Genomic DNA, 23054 nt, shown 5'->3' on the forward strand with positions numbered 1-23054 from the left:
GTGTATATATATATATATATATATATATATATACACCCCATACTTGGGGCACCAACATATGAGTGGTTATTGTTATACTACCTCTAGGCTACACACAGTTTGTCATCTCTGTTTATATTTACATGGCATCTTTTTCATGAATCACTAACCAAAAGGTTCCCTGATGAACCCAACCCAATTGGCACGGGAGAAACACGTCAGAACTAGCAATAAATAACTGACACCTTTAAATTGGATGCAAGTATTTGGTGTCCATTGGTTTTAATCACGATTTGGTGTGATTTTTATTTCTTTGTGGTTTGCGGGGACACTCCTGAGCCCTTGGAACACTCTAAAATTATCATTATTGCATTTTCTGTCTTTCTTGATTTTTTTTTGACATGTTAGGGAACGGCACTGTGGTTGAGGTCACCCTGTTAAGGACGGGTGGCCCTCAAAAGGCAGGGACAGAAGTGGGTGTACTCTACTGTTAGAGGGCACAACTCCCCTTCTCTTTGCCGTACATCTGCAGCCCCACAGGGTAGGCCACCACAACACGTGGCAATGTAATGTAGACACATTTAATGATAATAGCAATTATCTATCCCTGGTCTACCTGCCATTATCTATACATTTACCAATCCGATGTTCCTATAGGGCTCTGAGTTATCCCTGGTTGTGTGTACACAGTGATTTGTGATATTATTTTGTGTATTTTGAGTTCTTTAATATATATTTATATATATGTGACTCTTATGCAGCACTACTATTAAGAGTTATTTTTTATCTAAAGAGTTGGACCAGTGGTCAATAGTCAGTGATTATTTTGTTCAGATTATGTCTTGTACAAGTATTGCTGTGAAGTTGGGGACTCCTATACTGTATAGCCCCTATTCGATAATTGATATGCATTGCAAAAGAATCCTGACTTTGTTAAAAGGGGACATTGCTTAAAGGGTTTGTCCATTAAAAGAAAAAAACCTGTGTATAGTGCCAAAATGTATAATACAGCAACTTACTATTATAGATTTATTATCCAAAGTGAACAAATCATCCATTTCAGCTGTAGGTTTCTGTCTGTAAGCTTTGAAGTCCCGTCAATGAGCAAAGTTCCATCCCTTCTCCTCTCCCTTCCTGTCCGCACGGAACAAGACCAGTGATGTGAAGGGACAGCTGGTATTACTGCTTTTAGATTGAGAACTCATTAGATAAGGCAGCAGGGAGCCCTTTTGATGGAATCTACTGTGACTAAGCACAGCTTCCTGCTGCCTTATCTAATAAGTCATATATCTAATGAACAGTAATACAAGCACCCCCTTCACATCACTGGTGTTGTACTGTGCTGACAGGAGGGGAAGGGGTGGAGGAACAGAAGCTCTTCTCTTTGTGATGTCATGGCTAACAGTAAGAAACCCACAGCAGATATGGATGATCAGTTCACTTTGGATCTGCTTCAATAGGTGCCTTTATTATACATTTCAACACAGGTTGTTTCTTTCAACAGATAACCCCTTTACACTGCACCAAAAGAGATTTTCCAGAATTCTGGGGCAAGTTTCTTACACAGTTTAAAGGGGTACTCCGGTGCTTAGACATCTTATCCCCTATCCAAAGGATAGGGCATAAGATGCCTGATCGCTGGAGTCCCGCCGCTGGGGACCCACGTGATCTTGCACGCGGCACCCCGTTTGTAATCAGTCACGCCTCCACCCCCGTGTGATGTCACGCTCCGCCCCTCAATGCAAGTCTATGGGAGGGGGCGTGACAGCTATCACACGCCGCCCGCGATGTAGTCGCCGGTAATCAGACCCGGAGCGATCACGCTCCGGGGACTGATTACAAACTGGGTGCCGCATGCAAGATCACGGGGGTCCCCAGTGGCGGGACTCCCGCGATCAGGCATCTTATCCCCTATCCTTTGGATAGGGGATAAGATGTCTAAGCACCGGAGTACCCCTTTAAGCCAACTAATAGTTGATCGAAACTTAGACAAGTCTATCTAAGAATAAAACAAATACCCTTAGTCACAGTGATAATTCTGGCGCCATCTTAGACTGTCTAGTCTAAGGGTATGTTTACACTGCGTTATTCCCGCAAAATTCCATGAGCGGAATTCCGCAAGTTAAATTTTGTGCTGTGAACATTAGCATCAGTGTAAATGGGTCTTCCGTGAGACCCGTTCACACTGAGGAATTGTCTGCCGCTGAAATTGTACTGCACAAACAACATATTAAACAGATTTGTAAATTACTTATATTTAAAAATATTAATCCTTCCAGTACTTATCAGCTGTTATATGCTCCACAGGAAGTTCTTTTCCTTTTGAATTTCCTTTCTGTCTTACCACAGTGCTCTCTGCTGACACCTCTGTCCATTTTAGGAACTGTCCAGAGTACAAGCAAATCCCCATAGCAAACCTCTCCTGCTCTGGACAGCTCCTGATATGGACAGAGGTGTCAGCAGAGAACACTGTGGTCAGACAGAAAGGAAATTCAAAAAGAAAAGACTGGAAGGATTAAGATTTTTTAAAAGAAGTAATTTAGAAATATGTTTAATTTTCTGGCACCAGTTGATTTAAAAAAAATATATTTGTTTTCCAGTGGAATACCCCTTTAACCTGTTAAGGACCAAGGACGTACCAGTACGTCCTGAGTCCTTTCCCTTTCTATAACGCGGGGCCACGTCTTAGTGGGTCGGGCCCGGCCTCTAACAACGGCCGGGACCCGTGACTAATAGCGAGCGGCAATGATCGCGGTGCGCACGCTATTAACCCTTTAGACGCGGTGTTCAAAGTTGAACGCCATGTCTAAAGTGAAAGTAAATCACTGCCAGTTAGCTCAGGGGGCTCAGGGGGATCACCTTGGCGAAATCCCGAACAGCTCTGGGACACGAGGAGGGTCTCCTACCTTACCTCCTGGTGTCCGATTGCCAAATCACTGCTCAGTGCCTGAGATCCAGGCATGAGCAATCAAGCGGCAGAATCATTGATCACTGGTTTCCTATGAGAAACCAGTGATCAATGTAAAAGATCAGTGTGTGCAGTGTTATAGGTCCCTATGGGAGCTATAACATTGCAAAAAAAAAAAAAGGGAATAAAGATCATTTAACACCTCCCCTAATAAAAGTTTGAATCCCCTTTTCCCATAAAAAAATAAAAAATAAACTGTGTAAATAAAAATAAACATATGTGGTATCGAAGCGTGCGGAAATGTCCGAATGATAAAAATATATCATTAATTAAACCGCACATTCAATGGCGTACGTGCAAAAAAATTCAAAGTCCAAAATAGTGTTTTTTTGGTCACTTTTTATATCATGAAAAAATGAATAAAAAGGATCAACAAGTCCGATCAGTACAAAAATTGTACAGCTAAAAACTTCAGATCATGGCGCATAAAATGAGCCCTCATACCGCCCCATACGCTGTAAAATAAAAAAGTTATAGGGGTCAGAAGATTTTTTAAAGACAATTTTAAACGTATACATTTTCCTGCATGTAGTTATGATTTTTTTCAGAAGTACGACAAAATAAAACCTATATAAGTAGGGTATCATTTTAATCGTATAGATCTACAGAATAAAAAGAATGTCATTTTTACCGAAAAATGTACTATGTAGAAATGGAAGCCCCCAAAAGTTACAAAATGGTGTTTTTTAAAATTTTTGTCTCACTATGAATTTTTTTTCCGTTTCGCCATAGATTTTTGGGTAAAATGACTGATGTCATTACAAAGTAGAATTGCTGGCACAAAAAATAAGCCATCATATGGATTTTTAGGTGCAAAATTGAAAGGGTTATGATTTTTTAAAGGTAAGGAGGAAAAAATGGAAGTGCAAAAACGGAAAAAACCCTGGTCCTTAAGGGGTTAATATATCAGGACCATAGAATAGAAAACTGCAGAATGTTTAAGATTTAGCTCTATACCATCACAACTGTATCAGGAATTTTCTGTGTTGCACACACAGCATAATCACATGCGTTGTTGGCATCTATTAATGTGTAATATCCCCACCTGGAAATTGTTATCAATTGGATCATTGCTGATCACCCCAGAAATATCGGATGTCACCAGCAAGGGTTAAAGCTGCAACATGAACAGGCTCAGCTGGCAGAATATTAGTTTGGCTGGACCTATATCTTGATTAGATGAGAAAAGAGTTTAGTTGTTACTTTCTTTCCAGGCTTTTGTCATGTTAGTAAAGATTTCAGTTCTGCATATAATATGGAACAGCCTAGTACTCGAAGCCTGTTTCATATAATACACATTTTGGAATCAATGGCAACGCATTTTATGATTTCATCACCAAAACCAAAGATGATTGCAGCCTATTATCTGATTGTAATAGAAGATGATCTGGGAGGTAAATAGTATCTGCCATCCACTCCCCAAATCCAGATATGAACTTTTAATAAGCAGTACATGCACTGCTATTCTTATGCTGTTACAGCCCATAAAGCTTTTATTCTTGTGTTGTCATAATCCTTGGTAGAGCCGATTAAGCCTTTCTAATTTCCGGTGAAAAACTATTTTTTTTTTAAATCAACTGGTGCCAGAAAGTTAAACAGATTTGTAAATTACCGTACTTTTATTTAAAAATCTTAATCCTTTCAGTACTTATGAGCTTCTGAAGTTAAAGTTGTTATTTTCTGTCTAAGTTCTCTCTGATGACACGTGTCTCGGGAAACGCCCAGTTTAGAAGAGGTTTGCTACGGGGATTTGCTTCTAAACTGGGCGGTTCCTGAGACACGTGTCATCAGAGAGAACTTAGACAGAAAAGAACAACCTTTACTTCAGAAGCTCATAAGTACTGAAAGGATTAAGATTTTTTAATAGAAGTAATTTACAAATCTGTTTAACTTTCTGGAGCAAGTTCATATATAAAAAAAAGTTTTTTCCTGGATAACCCCTTTAATTTATTGTCCTGGTATTTTGAGAATGGCTCTCATTTACCATAAAATAAAACAGAAAAACTGTTGGTTTGGGGGTCTTAAAAACCCTTTGAAACCCAGAAACTTTTTCCAGACTCATAAATAACAGCAAAAAACAATATTGTTGTTATGTAAATGTTGTTATGTATTTACTATTGCTTCGGTTCAGGTGGAGCAGAGTTGACTAGTTTTTTTTTATTTTTTTAACTATGATGGAAAATCTGAAGTTTACTTTGGGTATATTGTAGAGCCTAGGGATCATTCCTTCCCACTCCTGGATAGTAATCATACTACATTAATCCCTTACAATTTTTGTTTTAATTCACAGGAAGCTAGAGAGTCACTTCCCTTGTTATCTTCGATTAGTATCTGTAAGATATACTGCATTAATCTGCAACAGCAATACATTTTTTATAGCCATTTCTGGAAAGTATTTAATTTTTATTTTTTTTGCTAGAATGCTTTCTAAACTAACTCAGATTATATTCCATAACTACTCCTAACACCGCTCCTGCCCTTAATTTTTTTTGGCTTTAAATAGCTCTTTATCATACCTTTCCCCTTGCTCATATTGTTTGAGCTCCCGGGAGGTAAAGTGGGTGTTGGTAAGATTAAATTTTGATATCTATATTCCCTGTATTCATATAAATATATATATATATATATATATATATATATATATATACATAATAATATCTAACTAAATATGGCGTCAGCTGGTGGTTTTTCCCCTTAGCTTCAATGAACTATTATTTTAGTTCTGGCCAGCGCCCACTGATGCTTGAAACTATGAAACGGACCTTGGATAGTAGACTAATGAAGATAATATATGAAAATTTGCTACATAAAGAAAGATTTGTAAAAGGGGCACTGTGATTGGTAATAAAGCTACCAGTGTTCCTTAGCCAATCAGCTCACACTCTGAGTTTTTCCATATAAAAAGGCTGTAATCTAACTTTGGGCATGTTTTCTTCTGCGGAGCTGTTTTTCTGCATGTAGGAGAACATCCACCTGCTGTCTGCTAATCAACACGACTGGACTTGACTGATCACAGGGAGAAATTGATCCTAACAGTGGGTGTTCCCCAGCAGGCATGACGTCACTGAAGCCTCTGAGAGCTGTGCCTCGCCATGCCCCGCTTGCACTTCCTGAGTTTGGTCTCCTGCCAGGCTGGGAGGAGAATAAACTAACTGTTTGACTTGCGGTAGGGAACAGAACAGAGCCACCTGGCAGTTTTTTTCAATCCCATTAATAACATATAAAGGTTGAGAATTTTCACAGCAAGTGAATAGAAAAGTGTCTTAAAATAACATAAGGAACAATATATTAAAAGTTTAGTTTGGTGATAGGTACTCTTTAATAATGTGAAACAGTTGTTTAAATTGAAAACAGTCCCTTCACTTGAGGGCTAAAGATGAAAATGAGGAACATGACACACCCTCCCTGGACATTAAATAAGCCTGGAAACAAACAACAAACTTAGTCGTATTAACAACCACAAACAATTATAAACGCTGCTCTTGGCTTCCTATGCAGATCACTGTAACCAGAAGAAAGGTTAAACTGGATTGGGGAGGGAAAAAGAATGGGTTAGTAGAAGAAAGAGGAGGAGAATGACAGAATAAGAGAGGAGAAAAAAAATATTCCCAGTTTGCTTAGGTCAATTTACTATTAAGAGACCAGAAATACATTCACACGTCCAAAATGTCTGTGCAGAATTCCGCTGGAGATTCCAGATTAATAGAATCTCATTGTATTCAACTGGATTCTTCTGCATTGTGCACGGAAATTCTGATTTCCGTGTTGGCAGAAAGAATGAACCTGTCCATTCTTTCTGCGGACCCTGCACGGAATGCATAGCTATCTATGAGATGGCACATTCCCGTGTGATCTTAGCATAACATGTTGACATCCACAGTCAACAGAATGTCCGCATGGAGATTTTCCGTGCGGACATTCCGGATGTGTGAACATTGCCTTGGGAAACTGGGCAGACTAACCCACTTAAGGATAATAAGTGGTACTAGGATATGAGGGTTTAAAAAAAAAAATCATAAAAGAGTAACTCTTTTATGACTTGAGCCTATATAAAGCATCTCAAAAGCTGATCGAGCAGCTAAGTTTCCTAGGGTGACGTTGGGAGCATATGACATGGGGTAATTTATATGAGCCTATTCCGTTATATAGTATATTGCTAAGCATTGTATTAAAATACAGGTTTTAAAACCATTGCCCCACAATAATTGGAAGAGCCCACAGAACTTGTGTAACTTTGATAGGGTGTAACGATTATCAAGTGATTGCAAAATGATTGTATCACTCACCATTCTCTGGCTGGATCTCGCAGGCTTCCATAGCTGGCAGACCGGAGGCCATCAGCTGGTCTCCTGCTGCCATAGCAACCAACGTCGATCCGCGGTCATATCTTGGCGCCGCCTTTGGTGAACAGGGGAAGCACCCTCCCCCTGTCAACACCATAGATGCCGTGATCAGGACTGATCACGGCATCTATTGGGTTAATGCTGCCAGGACCGGCGCCATCACGGCCCCAGCAGCTGCGGCGGGGGCCACGGCAGCTGCGGCGGGGACCCCAGCTGTGATTGACAGCTGGGTCCCTCTGCCGATCTCCTGAGCAGGAGATCAGCAGGACGTAGGCATACTTCCCAACGCGCAAATGTGTCTGGTGCTGGGGTGGATGCACACGTCCTATAGCGGGAAAGGGTTAAGCCCATAAAGTGAATCAAAATGACTTGGCTGACTGTGCTGGAATAGTTAATCCACTTGAGTGATTCCTACTGTAACTCTAACCATAACTAAAAATCTTTAATATTATAAAATTCTACCAAATTTAGGTAATTCCATAGTGTGGCACAGGGCAACACACCCACAATCCCCATCCATTTCTTACCTTGTACCCATGTTCTGTGCCAACCCCATATTGTGTCCCATTTTTTAAACATTTTCATTGATAATAAACCTGATTCCATCACCTCTAACACATTTGTAAATTTCCAGCTGACGTCTTTAACCAAATATTGAAACCAGCTGCTTACCAAGCTACCTGTGATAAAGTGCATCTGTGTAAAGCTAAACAGAGGTGTCAGCAGAGTTTCACAAGACAGAAAAGAAATTCAAAAAGAAAAGAATATCCTCTGTAGCATACATCTGCTAAAAAGTACTGGAAGGGTAAAGGTTTTTTAATAGAAGTCATTTACAAATCTGTTTAACTTTTTGGCGCCAGTTGATTTAAAAAAAAAAAAATGTTTTCTACCGGAGTACCCCTTTAACCTCATAACGACGCAGGGCGTATGGATACGCCCTGCATTCTGAGACCTTAAGGACGCAGGGCGTATCCATACGCCCGTGGGAATTCCGAACAGCCCCTGATGGCCCCGAACAGCCAGAGCCTGCAGGGGTGAGGTGGCACTGGTGCCACCTCACAATCGCCCTGATTCGTCGGCCGGATTACCGGCCGACCAATCAGGGCGCCTGCTGCGGGTGTCACTCCCGCACCCGCTCCGCCCCTCTTCCGGAGGGCGTGAGCGGGTGCGGGAAGACGACCCCGGGTGCTGGGGACCCCGATCCCCGGCGTCCATGTTGGGATCGGGGCCCCAGGAGCGATGGCGGCGAGGGACAGTCCTGCGATGGAGCAGCAGCAGGAGGTGAGTTACAGCCTCCTGCTGTTGCTTAGCAACAGCTTCCAGCATGCAAAAAGGGCATGCTGGGAGCTGTAGTTATGCAACAGCAGGAGGCAGACCACCACAACTCCCAGCATTCCCTTATGGGCATGCTGGGACTTATGGTTTTGCAACAGCTGGAGGCACATTTTTTCTATGGAAAAGTGTACCTTCAGCTGTTGTACAACTACAACTCCCAGCTTGCACAAACAGCTAAAGTGCATGCTGGGAGTTGCAGTGGTGCATCTGCTGGTTGCATAACTACAATTCCCAGCATGCCCGTTGGCTGTCGGTGACTGCTGAGAGTTACATAGTTACATAGTTAGTACGGTCGAAAAAAGACATATGTCCATCAAGTTCAACCAGGGAATTAAGGGGTAGGGGTGTGGCGCGATATTGGGGAAGGGATGAGATTTTATATTTCTTCATAAGCATTAATCTTATTTTGTTCCAGGAATGTATCTAATCCTGTTTTAAAGCTGTTAATTGTTCCTGCTGTGACCAGTTCCTGAGGTAGACCGTTCCATAAATTCACAGTCCTCACGGTAAAGAAGGCGTGTCGCCCCTTGAGACTAAACTTTTTTTTCTCCAGACGGAGGGAGTGCCCCCTCGTCCTTTGGGGGGGTTTAACCTGGAACAGTTTTTCTCCATATTTTTTGTATGGGCCATTAATATACTTATATACGTTTATCATATCCCCCCTTAAACGTCTCTTCTCAAGACTAAACAATTGTAACTCCTTTAATCGCTCCTCATAGCTAAGATGTTCCATGCCCCATATTAGTTTAGTCGCGCGTCTCTGCACCCTTTCCAACTCCGCAGTGTCCCTTTTATGGACAGGTGACCAAAACTGAACAGCATATTCCAGGTGAGGCCGTACCAATGCTTTATAAAGGGGGAGTATTATGTCCCTGTCCCTTGAGTCCATGCCTCTTTTGATACATGACAATATCCTGCCGGCTTTGGAAGCAGCAGCCTGACATTGCATGCTATTCTGTAGTCTGTGATCTACAAGTACACCCAGATCCTTCTCTACCAGTGACTCTGCCAGTTTAATCCCCCCTAAGACATACGATGCATGCAGGTTATTAGTACCCAGATGCATAACTTTACATTTATCCACATTGAACCTCATTTGCCAAGTGGATGCCCAGACACTTAGTCTATCCAAGTCATCTTGTAACTTATGCACATCCTCTATAGACTGTACCGTGCTACAAAGCTTGGTGTCATCTGCAAAGATAGAAACAGAGCTGTTAATACCATCCTCTATATCATTGATAAAAGTTGTAGTTTTGCAACAGCTGGTTGTGAAACCCATTTTTTTTTCCACCCAACTCAGTGTTTCACGACCAGTGTGCCTCCAGCTGTTGCAAACTACAACTCCCAGCAGTCACCTTACACCATGCACCGTACATGCTGGGAGTTGTAGTTTTGCAACAGCTGGAGGCACACTGGTTTTGAAACACTGAGTAAGGTCAAAAACTCAGTGATACATAACCAGTGTGCCTACAGCTGTTGCAAAACTAAAACTCTCAGCAGTCACCGACAGCCAACGGGCATGCTGGGTGTTGTAGTTATGCAACAGCTGGATGTCCCCCCCAATGTGAATGTACAGGGTACACTCACATGGGCGGAGGCTTACAGTAAGTATCTGGCTGCAAGTTTGAGCTGCAGCAAATTTTCTGCAACAGCTCAAACTGCCAGAAACTACTGTGAACCCCCGCCCGTGCGACTGTACCCTAAAAACACTACACTACCACAAAAAATAAAATAAAAGTAAAAAACACTACATATACACATACCCCTACACAGCCCCCCTCCCCAATAAAAATGAAAAACGTCTGGTACGCCACGGTTTCCAAAACGGAGCCCCCAGCTGTTGCAAAACAACAACTCCCAGTATCGTCGGACAGCCGTTGACTGTCCAGGCATGCTGGGAGTTTTAAAACAGCTGGAGGCACCCTGTTTGGGAATCACTGGCGTAGAATTCCCCTATGTCCACCCCTATGCAATCCCTAATTTAGGCCTCAAATGCGCATGGCACTCTCACTTTGGAGCCCTGTCGTATTTCAAGGCAACAGTTAAGGGTCACATATGGGGTATCGCCGTACTCGGGAGAAATTGTGTTACAAATTTTGGGGGGTATTTTCTGCTTTTACCCTTTTTAAAAATGTAAACTTTTTGGGAAAAGAAGCATTTTAGGTAAAAAATTATTTTTATTTTTTTACATATGCAATAGTCGTGAAACGCCTGTGGGGTATTAAGGTTCACTTAACCCCTTGTTACATTCCCCGAGGGCTCTAGTTTCCAAAATGATATGGCATGTGGGTTTTTTTTTTTGCTGTCCTGGCACCATAGGGGCTTCCTAAATGCGGCATGCCCCCAGAGCAAAATTTGCTTTCAAAAAGCCAAATGTGACTCCTTCTCTTCTGAGACCTGTAGTGCACCAACAGAGCACTTTTCGCCCCCATATGGGGTGTTTTATGAATCGGGAGAAATTGGGCTTCAAATTTTGGGGGGTATTTTCTGCTTTAACCTTTTGTATAAATGTAAATTTTTGGGGAAACCAAGCATTTTAGGTAAATTTTTTATTTATTTTTTACATATGCAAAAGTCGTGAAACACCTGTAGGGTATTAAGGTTCACTTTACCCCTTGTTACGTTCCCCGAGGGGTCTAGTTTCCAAAATGGTATGCCATGTGTTTTTTTTTTTGCTGTCCTGGCACCATAGGGGCTTCCTAAAGGTGACATGCCCCCTAAAAACCATTTGACGCTCCTTCCCTTCTGAGCCCTCTACTGCGCCCGCCGAACAATTAACATAGACATATGAGGTATGTGCTTACTCGAGAGAAATTGGGTTTCAAATACAAGTAAAAATTTTCTCCTTTTTACCCCTTGCAGAAATTCAAAAATTGGGTCTACAAGAACATGCGAGTGTAAAAAATGAAGATTGTGAATTTTCTCCTTCACTTTGCTGCTATTCCTGTGAAACCCCTAAAGGGTTAAAACGCTTACTGAATGTCATTTTGAATACTTTGGGGGGGTGCAGTTTTTTTTTTATAATAGGGTCATTTATGGGGTATTTCTAATATGAAGACCCTTCAAATCCACTTCAAACCTGAACTGGTCCCTGAAAAAAAGCGAGTTTCAAAATTTTGTGAAAAAGGGCTCAGTCCTTAAGGGGTTAAGGACCCATCCCCTTTTCAGCTTAAGGACACAAGCATTTTTTGCACATCTGACCACTATCACTTTAATTATTAATATATCTGGGATGCTTTTACTTTTCCGATTCAGAGATAGGTTTTTTGTGACATTCTACAGGGTGGGCCATTTATATGGATACACCTTAATAAAATGGGAATGGTTGGTGATATTAACTTCCTGTTTGTGGCACATTAGTATATGTGAGGGGGGAAACTTTTCAAGATGGGTGGTGACCATGGAGGCCATTTTGAAGTCAGCCATTTTGAATCCAACTTTAGTTTTTTCAAAAGGAAGAGGGTCATGTGACACATCATACTTATTGGGAATTTCACAGGAAAAACAATGATGTGCTTGGTTTTAACGTAACGTTATTCTTTCATGAGTTATTTACAAGTTTCTGACCACTTATAAAATGTGTTCAATGTGCTGCCCATTGTGTTGGATTGTCAATGCAACCCTCTTCTCCCACTCTTCACACACTGATAGCAACACCGCAGGAGAAATGCTAGCACAGACTTCCAGTATCCGTAGTTTCAGGTGCTGCACATCTTGTATCTTCACAGATTGCCTTCAGATGACCCCAAAGATAAAAGTCTAAGGGGGTCAGATCGGTAGACCTTGGGGGCCATTCAACTGTCCCACGATGACCAATCCACTTTCCAGGAAACTGTTCATCCAGGAATGCTCGGACCTGACACCCATAATGTGGTGGTGCACCATCTTGCTGGAAAAACTCAGAGAACGTGCCAGCTTCAGTGCATAAAGAGGGAAACACATCATCATGTAGCAATTTTGCATATCCAGTGGCCTTGAGGTTTCCATTGATGAAGAATGGCCCCACTATCTTTGTACCCCATATACCACACCATACCATCAATTTTTGTGTTCCAACAGTCTTGGAGGGATCTATCCAATGTGGGTTAGTGTCAGACCAATAGCGGTGGTTTTGTTTGGTAACTTCACCATTCACATAAAAGTTTGCCTCATCACTGAACAAAATCTTTAGCGTAAACTGAGGGTCCTGTCCAATTTTTGTTTTGCCCATTCTGCAAATGCAGTGTGCCGATCTGGGTCATCCTCGTTGAGATGCTGCAGTAGCTGGAGTTTGTAAGGGTGTCATTTGTGATTAGCTAATATCAGCCAACTGGATGTTTGACTAATGCCACTCTCCAGTGACATGTGGCGAGTGCTACTCTGACGGCTCTTGCTGAATGAAGCTAGGACAGCCACTGATGTTTCTTCATTAGTGACAGATTTCATGCGTCTACATTTTGGCAAATCCAACACTGAACCAGTTTCACTAAACTTAGCAAGCAGTTTGCTAACTGAAGCATGGGAGATGGGTGGTCTCGTAGGGTGTCTTGCATTGAAATCTGCTGCAATGACCCGGTTACTGTGTTCACCAGACATCAACACAATTTCTATCCGCTCCTCACGTGTTAACCTCGACGACATGTCAATGGCTGTAAACAAAGAGAAACTTGTAAATAACTCATGAAAGTATAAAGTTACGTTAAAACCAAGTGCATCCTTGTTTTTCTTGTGAAATTCCCAATAAGTTTGATGTGTCATATGTCCCTCTTCCTATTGAAAAAACAAAATTTGGATTCAAAATGGCTGACTTCAAAATGGCCGCCATGGTCACCACCCATCTTGAAAAGTTTCCCTCCTCACATATACTAATGTGCCACAAACAGGAAGTTAATATCACAAACCATTCCCATTTTATTAAGGTGCATCCAGATAAATGGCCCACCCTATACTTTATGTTAATGGTAAATTTTTGTCGATACTTGCATAATTTCTTGGTGAAAAATTCCAAAATTTTATGAAATATTTAAAAATGTTGCATTTTTTTTTACTTTGAAACTCTCTGCTTATAAGGAAAATGGACATCCCAAATAAATTATATATTGATTCACATATACAATATGTCTACTTTATGTCTGCATCATAAAGTTGACATGTTCTTACTTTTGGAAAACATCAGAGGACTTCAAAGTATAGCACCAATTTTAAAAATTTTCACAAAATGTTCAAATTCTGAATTTTTAAGGGACCAGTTCAGTTTGGAAGTGGATTTGAAGGGCCTTCATATTGGAAATACTCCCTAAATTGCCCCATTATAAAAAAATACACCCCTCAAAGTATACAAAATTACACCCTTTAGGTGTTTTACAGGTATAGCAGCAAAGTGAAGGAGAAAATTCAAAATCTTCATTTTTTACACATATTTTAGAATTTTTTTCAAGTAGTAAAAGGAGAAAGAAAAATCACCCTAAAATTTGTAACCCAATTTCTCTCAAGTAAGGAAATACCTAATATGTGGATGTTAAGTGCTCTGTGGGTGCACTAGAGGGCTCAGAGAAGGAAGGAGGGAAATTATGATTTTGGAAAGTGAAATGGTTTCTGGGGGGCATGTCATATTTTGGAAGCCCCTATGGTGCCAGAACAGCAAAAAACTAAAAAAAGAACACATGGCATACTATTTTGGAAACTACACCCCTCAAGGAACATAACAAGGGGTACAGTGAGCCTTTATACCCCACAGGTGTTTGACGACTTTTGGTTAAAGTTGGATGTGTAAATGATAATTTTTTCACTAAAATGCAGTTTTTTCCCCAAATTTTACATTTTTACAAGGGGTTATAGGAGAAAATGTCCCCCAAAATGTGTAACCCCATCACTACGGGTGCACTACAATGCTGAGAAGAGGAGCAGTCACATTTGGATTTTGGAAAAGCAAATTTAGCTAAAATGGTTTTTGGGAGGATTTGTTTTTTTCCTATTTTCCCTTATGAAAAGGAAAAATGTAGGGTAACACCAGCATTTTAGTGAATTTTTTTTTTAAATTTTCGCATCCAACTTTAACAAAAATTCGTCACTCACCTGTGGGGTGTTAAGGCTCATAATACCACTTGTTACGTTCCGTGAGAGGTGTAGTTTCCAAAATGGGGTCACATGAGGGTATTTATTGTTTTGCGTTTACGTCAGAACTGCTGGTTGTTGCAGTTATGCTTCATAGAAAAAAAGTGCCTCCAGCTGTTGCATAACTACAAGCCCCAGCATGCACAAACAGCCAAATGGCATGCTGGGAGTTGTAGTTTTGCAACTAGCTGTTTCAAAACTACAACTCCCAGCATGCCCTTTGGCTGTGCATGCTTTGAGTTTTCTCTTAGCAACAGCAGGAGACGAACAACTCACCTCCTGCTGTATCCTGCCACCGCCACTGAGGATGCTGCTGTCGCCGCTGCCCGCAACCTCTGCCAACTCCAGGGGCCCTCCAAGTCGATACCAGGGACCCCCACCATCCCCGATGGACAGGTAATGGACCCCCGACTTGCCTGATCGCCGCCCGATCACCTCCCAGCAGGCTCAGTGACACCCGTGCCACCTCACCCTGCTGGAAAAGGGTGATAAGTGGCATCTCGGATGCTATCTATCACCCTTTTTTTACTGGGCCCTCAGAGACCCGATTGACCCGGAAACGCCGCTAATCGCTGGTCTGAATTGGCGATTTGCGGTGATCACCGACATGGAGGGGTCTCAGGACCTCCCATGGGTTTGCATGGGGGGCCTGCTAAACTATTTCATGAGGCATCCCAATCCAGTCCCCGCCCGGCGAGTGACAGGGACCGGAATTCCCACGGGCGTACAGGTACCCCCTGGGTCCTTAAGTACCAGGGAGTACCTGTACGCCCAGGGTCCTTAAGTGGTTAAAAAATATCTAAATATGCGACGCTAATAATATGCACTATATTTTAAGAAAAACTATTCTGTTCCACTTATAGCTTTCCTTTGTTTCTTATGTATTGCTACTGGGACAGCTGTCTAGTTGAACTTTACCTGTTCTATTATGAATTGTATGTGGCAATGTTCTATCTTTGTGTTAAATGTTAAAACATTTATTGGTAGTGAGGACAGCAGTGCATTATAGAGCTTTTCTTTCTTCACTCAGGTCACCTTTTCCACAAATTCAGAATCACAGAATCAGATTGGTATAGGATCAAACAGAGCATTGATTCGAAGTGCCGCACAGCCTGGCGCAGGAAACAAAGAGGACAAAGCCTGGCTGTTAAGAGCTTCTCCAGACGAACTCCATCCAATTCTTCATACAGCACGACAGGTGAGTGGCCACCATACACAGTACCATTATTGTTTTCTACAGTTATCATTTCTTAAATGAGAAGTCCCCTGTTGAAAAACGTATCCCCTAGGGGATGAGTTTTAGATCGCGGGGGGTTTCGACCGCTGATGAGAATTCGAATCAAGATCCCCCTGTGATCTAAAACATATGCATGTTCATATACATTTTTCGGTATGGGACTTCTCCTTTAATTTTTAATATAGCATTTGGCCTCTGAGGGACTTGTTGGGTTTGCAAAACCTAATCTCAAATTCTTGTTATGAAATTTTTAATTTATTGATGGAGGGTTTGTCATTCAGGACAAAGGACAAAGGGCCTACAGGTACGCCCTTGGTGCCTGGTACTTAAGGACTAAGAGCATACCTGTACGCCCTGCGGTTTTCCCATCACCACCGCAGGTTGAACGTGATTAGAATGAGATGACTGCTGTAATCACACATCGTCCAAATCGGGGATCGCGGTGAATGGCTGGTCAATTCTGAACAGTGAATCACAGCACTTCCTTGCCTGTTGGCTCTCTGGTGACGCGGTACAGGAGATGAGGGTGATTGGTGCTTTAGCAGCAGCAGTCGTGCCACCTTCCGATTGCTGCTATTGGTCGGTCAGACCACCCCTGTGCAAATCCATAATTTTGGCCTTAAATGCGCATGGACTTTTCTAACTCTGAAGCCCTGTGGCTCCCTGGTACTTATGGACCACGGGCGTACCTGTACCCCGTGGGAATTCCGGTCCCCGCCGCTCACGGGGCAGGGACCAGACCGAGATGCCTGCTGAAATCATTCAGCAGGCACCCTGTGCAAACCCCTGGGGGGGTCCTGAGACCCCATGTCGGCGATTGCCGCAAATCGCCGGTCAATTCAGACCGTCGATCTGCTGCGATTCCGGGTCATATGGGTCTCTGGTGACCCGGAAAATAAGAGGGATTGGGGGTGTCCAAGGCACCTCGATCCCCCTGAAGGGTTAGGAGTGAGGTGACAGGGGTACCACCCCTCCTATCCCTTCTATTGGTCAGTCAGAAGTGACCAACCAATAGCATATCAGTGGTGGGGGGGTTAAAGTTCGGTTCCTCCGTTCTGCCCACCCACAGTAGTCCGGGCAGAATGGGGGAACTGTCATGTTACCGGTGCCGGAGGGTCACTTACCAGCGGCAGCGGGCCGTGATGACGTGCGGCTTGCTCCCTGGTGCAGACTATGGAAGCCGGTGAGTTGCCTAGCAACATCTGGAGGGCTACAGTTTGGAGATCACTGTGCATTGGTCTCTAAACTGTGGCCCTTCAAATCTTGCAAAACTACAACTCCCAGCATGCACGAACAGCAAACGGCTGTTGTAGTTGCGTACCTCCAGCTGTTACATAACTACATCTCCCAGCATACCGTTTGGCAATCAGTACATGCTGGGAGTTGTAGTTTTGCAACAGCTGGAGGCACACTGGTTGGAAAATACTGACTTAACCATCGTGCCTCCAGCTGTTGCAAAGTACAACTCCCAGCATGCACGGTCTGTCAGTGCTGGAAGTTGTAGTTTTGAAACAGCTGGAGGTTTGCCCCCCCCCCCCCCATGCGAATGTACAGGGTACATACACACGGGCAAGTTTACAGTGAGTTTCCTGCTTCAAGTTAGAGCTGTGGCAAATTTTCCGCCTCAGCGCAAACTCCTAGCGAGAACCGTGAATCCCTGCCTGTGTGAATGTACCCTAAAAACACTTCACTACACTAACACAAAATAAAGGGTATAAATACACACACACACACGGGACCCTATTTCGGAAACTACACCCCCCACGTAACCAGGAGTGTGGAAATTTAAAAAAAAAAACTACTTGTCCAAGGGATTAAAGCGGAACACAATCTTCTTGTCCCTCAAGAAAATCCACTTGTCCTGATAGATGAAATAATTTCAACCAAAATAATACGAAAATAGGGTCTTAATTAGTTTCCGCACTTTCGTTTTTTCCTCCTCGCCCAATAACAGCCATAACACTTATTTTTCCATCTACAGACCCATATGCGGCTTGTTTTTTGTTGGGAAGTATACTTTGCAATGACACCTTTCATTTTTCCATAATTTATGCTCTGAAACAAGAAAAAATTAGATTTGTGAGGTGAAATTGAAAAAAAAAATGCAAATTTTGAGGGTATTTTTTTTCGCAATTCATCTTGTGGTCAAAATTACATATTATTTTGATACTTAACGTCGGCCTGATTACACCAATACCAAATGTTAGTTTCCGTCACGTTTTAATAATTATTTTTTAATTTAAAAAAGAAAATCCCTGACCCCTATAATATTTTTATTTTTTCGTATACTGGGCTTTATGAGGGCTTATTTTTTGGGCCGTAATACGCTGTTTGTATCGGTACCATTTTGGCATTGATCAGACTTTTTGAACACTTTTTTACTTCATTTTTTCTGGGATATGATGTTATAAACATAAAAAAGCTATTCTGTGATTTGGTATTTTTTAACGTTAACACCATTTACCGTACGGGATATAAAATGTTTTTTTTTAATAGTTCAGTCAATTATTCACGCACCAATACCAAATATGTTTATTTTTATTATTATTTTTTTATTATGTTTACATATTTTTATATGGAAAAGGGGGGGGGGATATGAACTTTTAGGGTACATTCACACGGGCGGATTTATTTGCGGGTTTCCCGCTGCGTATTTGAAAGGGGGCAAACTCTTCTCAGCTGTCCGCAGCAGATTTTCCGAGGCAGAATTTATGGTGTGGAAAATCCTCTGCAAGCCCCATTCAAGTCAGAAGGGTCTGCGGCGAATTCCGCTGCGGAAAATCTGCTGTGGACAGCAGAGAAGAGACCTCCCCCTTTCAAAAACACAGCGGAAAACCTGCAAATAAATCCGCCCGTGTGAACGTACCTCTAATACACTTTATTAGGAGGAATCATTTAGATTCCCCATACATCAATCAATAAATCAATACATCAGGCTCAGTCAAATACAGATCTATGGGGGCAGCCACGGATGCAGAGGTAAGCCCTCTGGCTACCTCCACAGGCGATCCACCCCTCTTGACCACCAGGGATGGTTAAAAGATCCCTTTAGACACTACTGTCAACTTTGACAGCCATGATCTAAAAGGTTAATAAGCTATGAAAAATTCACCTGCCCGGCGCCTGGAACTACATGATAGGATTTCCACATCCCTGCGTAATGTAATAAGGGGTTCAGTGAGCGTTTATGCCCCCCAGGTGTCTGGCAGATTTTTGGAACAGTGGTCAGTGAAAATGAAAAAATGTAATTTTTCATTTGCACAGCCCACTGTTCCAAAGATCTGTCAAATGCCAGTGGGGTGTAAATGCTCACCGCTCCCTTTATTAAATTCTGTGAGGGGTGTAGTTTCCAAAATGGAGTCACATGTAGGGGGGGGGGGGGGTCCATTGTTCTGGCACCACGGGGGTTTCAGAACAGTGGCTCAGTAATATGATAGCAACATTGTTCATCTATCTATTGTTACATATACCTCATAACAACATTTTTCCTTTTTATCTCCCCCTATTTGGATCATATGTTATAAGTACATTTTGTTACAGCTATTTATGTATCCATCTTTTTCTGTTATGTGATTACCTGCTTCAACCATATTGTTTCTTCCTGTGAGGAGTTAATCCCTGCCGGTCACATGACCCGTGATCGACCGGAATTGCTCCAACTCTATATAAACCCACATGTACCATGCAAGAATTGTATGACTAAGAGCGCGTACAGAGCTTGAAACGCGTTACTTGTATCCTCCTTGTCCTATGGATTAAAGTTGATTTTACCTTTTATTGAGCCGGATCCATTCTCCTTTGTTCTTTATATTGTATATGTGAATCATTATAAAATTTATTTGGAATGTCTATTTTCCTTACAAGCAGAGCATTCAATGATGCAAGTATCGATGAAAATGTACCACTATCTTAAAGTAGAATATGTCACGAAAAAACTATCTCAGAATCAGACTGCATACAGGTCAGATTTTCAAAAATGTGTGATGTTCTTAAGGCCAAAATGGGCTATGTCCTTAATGGGTTAAATGTGCCCAATGTAATACTTTTCCTATGCAATATTGCTGGGAATTTAAATAAATTCTTGCTTCTTAGTTCCTCTGAAGACTGTTGCTGATCCCATAGTTTCCTTGTAGTGAGACACTCTGTTTTTAGCTTAAAGGGGTACTCTGCCCTAGACATCTTATCCCCCATTTAAAGGATAGGGGATAAGATGTCTGATCGCAGTGGTTCCAAACTCCGGGACTCAGCTGTCACGCCCCCTCCCATCAACATGAATGGAGGGCACCCTGCAATAAAACATCTTATCTCCTATTGTTTGCATAGGGAATAAGACGTATAGAGGTGGAGTCCCCCTTTAAAGTGGTTATCCATAAATAAAAAAGCAGAGCATATTTCTTCCAAATAACCTCACCACGCCTGTTCTTAGGTTGTGTGGGGTATTACAACTTGGCTCCATTCACTTCAGTGGAACTGAGCTGCAATACCACATCCAACCTGAGGACAAATGTGGTGCTGTTATTTATATTCCTGGATAGCCCCTTTAATTTCAGAATTGCTTTGTGAAAAAAAAATATTTTACAAACTCAAGATGTGATCCTAAAAAATGCTATCCTTGGAGTCATGAGTTTAAAATATGCTTTTGTAACCTTATTGTATAATATAATCACCAGATTGTAGTAGTCTGTTGACAGGATCTGAGTATATCTTCAGTTATTATATTTTATGGTAATGGTGGGTGTAGCTGTGAGATAACGGCACAGCATCCTTTTTACCCCATCATCAGTTGACCCCAGTATTCTCTATCCTCTGTTAATAAGACATTCGATTTTCCTTGCATGTTTCCTGTGTGTACTTTCTTCATCACTAGTCTCTGCCTGTCTTTCAATAGCAAAGTTGTGGAAGAGCTGTATGTCTTATATTAAAAGCAGCATTTTGGAGTGTTTCCCAGATACAAGGGGAGCAAAATGTATTCACTGTACCGGTCTTTTGGCTGCAAAGAATAACCACTGTATCTTTAGCATTAGAAGCCAAAACTTGATTTTAATGGAAAAATTCAACTCTCTAAATATTACTTAATTCCAAGAGACTGAAATGATGTTAAATGTTATTATTACAAAGATTTTTTTCTATACTAGTAGCATCACTGTATCAGGGAGTCTGCAAAGGTGCTGTAGTTGTACGAGTTAGGACAACAGCAAAGAAAATGGGCACAATGTTATCCTGTGTTTTTTGTGTGCAACATTTTAAGTCTGATAGTGACACATGAGCCCAGAGGTACATTGGAAGTGTTGCACACCCATTGCAGTAAAATGAGTGCAGTTGGGGTTTAGCTGCTGTATTCACACATTCTGCAATGGCAAATGAACAGGAATAAGACCTTCCCCTTTTCATGTAATGTGAAATCCACTACTGTAATTGTCCCAACAGAATCACTTCCCAGTGGTAGATGACCTTACACTAGTGCAGGCACAGGCAACCTTCGGCACTGCAGATGCTTTGCACTACATCTCCCATGATGCTTTGGCAGCATTTTGGTTGTAAGAGGATCATGGGAGATGTAGTCCAAAACATCTGCAGTGCTGAAGGTTGCCTATGCCTGCACTAGTGTCATATAACAGGTCCTGTATATTGCTGTAAAGGGAACTTGTCACTTAGGTAGTACTATGACATGTTGTTTTCAGGATCTCTCTCTTATGCCAGAATGTACTGTTGGCTAGGAAAACCTATAGCAATATTCAGATAAAGATGTGGTCTATGTACAAGTATATAGAGAAAGCAGCTGCTTTGTGCACATCTCTCTCCCATAACACTAAGATGGCAGTAAACCCTTTTGACTGATTCTTCATATCTCTGGGCAGCAGCTAAATAATAGGAAAAATTTAATAAAGAATATTTAGAAAGTTGCTTGATTTTGCATTCAGGAAACAAGTAATAAAAACATATATCTCTTAACACCTTAAAGGGGAATTCCACCCATAGACATCTTATCCCCTATCCAAAGGTCCCAGTGGCCAGACCCCCACGATCTCTGGGCCAGCACCCTGGCTTTTTGAACATTTATGTTCAGAATGCCGGTTTCGGGTGGCCGTGGTCGTGACATCACGCCCCACCCACTATATTCATGTCTTTGGGAGGTGGCATGACAGCTATGGTAGCTCGCCACGCCCCCTCCCATAGACATGCATGGAGGGGGAGAGGCGTGATATCACGACCACGGCCGCCCGAACCCGGCATTCTGAACATAAATGTTCAAAAAGTCGGGGTGCTGGCCCAGAGATTGGGGGGTCCCAGTGGCCAGACCCCCTGCGATCAGACATCTTATGCCCTATCCTTTGGATGGAATACCCCTTTAAGGATGTCGGGCGTACCTGTATGCCCTAGTCCTGCTTCTGTTATATAAAACATGCTCAGGAGCTGAGCACGCTTCATACCTGGAGAGTCCTGGAGTAAAAAAAAGTTTAAAAAAAAATTAATAAATGTGAATAAGCTCCCTCACTAATAAAAGTTTGAATCACCCTGCCACACCTGCTGTTGTAAAGATGCATTACACCTTCCTCCAGTACAGTGGCACAGGGGTTAATTACTGTTACATGATATATGTTGTCTGTTCCAGGAGATTTTCTGGAATGTAATATATTTGACTGGGGCTTAATATCACCATGCAGTCACTTCTTTTCCTTTCCTCACTGCAGCCCTGTGCCAGCTGAACACTCTCCATAGGCAGAGTGGAACTTGGTGTAGGCCCCCTTTAAAGGGGTACTCCGGCCCCAAGACATCTTATCCCCTATCCAAAGGATAGGGGATAAGATGTCTGTTCGCGGGGGTCCCGCCGCTGGGAACCCCCGCAATCTAGCATGCAGTACCCACCTGTAAGCACTGCTGGAAGCGCTGGAGGTTCTCAGTCTTTTGCCTCCCGACCACAGGGACGGAGTATCGTGATGTCACGACTCTGCCCCGTGTGATGTCACGCCCCGCCTCCTCAATGCAAGTCTATGGGAGGGGGCGTGACGGCTAGATTGCGGGGGTCCCCAGCGGCGGGACCCCCTGCGATCAAACATCTTTTGTGGATATCACATCTGCAAACAAAATATAAATT

The 23054-nt window shown here is 42.3% G+C and overlaps 1 protein-coding gene across 6 annotated transcripts in view; it reads left to right on the plus strand.

Moving 5' to 3' along the window:
• Positions 1-23054, plus strand: part of BANP (BTG3 associated nuclear protein) — a 710387-nt gene that overhangs the window by 386814 nt on the left and 300519 nt on the right. For all 6 annotated transcript variants that reach the window (XR_008845087.1, XM_056525545.1, XM_056525548.1 and 3 more), the window contains one exon: positions 15752-15919. Coding sequence is in view for 5 of the 6 variants with exons in the window: in XM_056525545.1 (XP_056381520.1) it covers positions 15752-15919 (168 nt within the window). In the remaining variant the exon portion in view is untranslated. The remainder of the gene's footprint in view (positions 1-15751; positions 15920-23054) is intronic.

This window comes from Hyla sarda, chromosome 6 (assembly GCF_029499605.1).
Source record: "Hyla sarda isolate aHylSar1 chromosome 6, aHylSar1.hap1, whole genome shotgun sequence".
Classification (NCBI taxonomy): Eukaryota; Metazoa; Chordata; class Amphibia; order Anura; family Hylidae; genus Hyla; species Hyla sarda.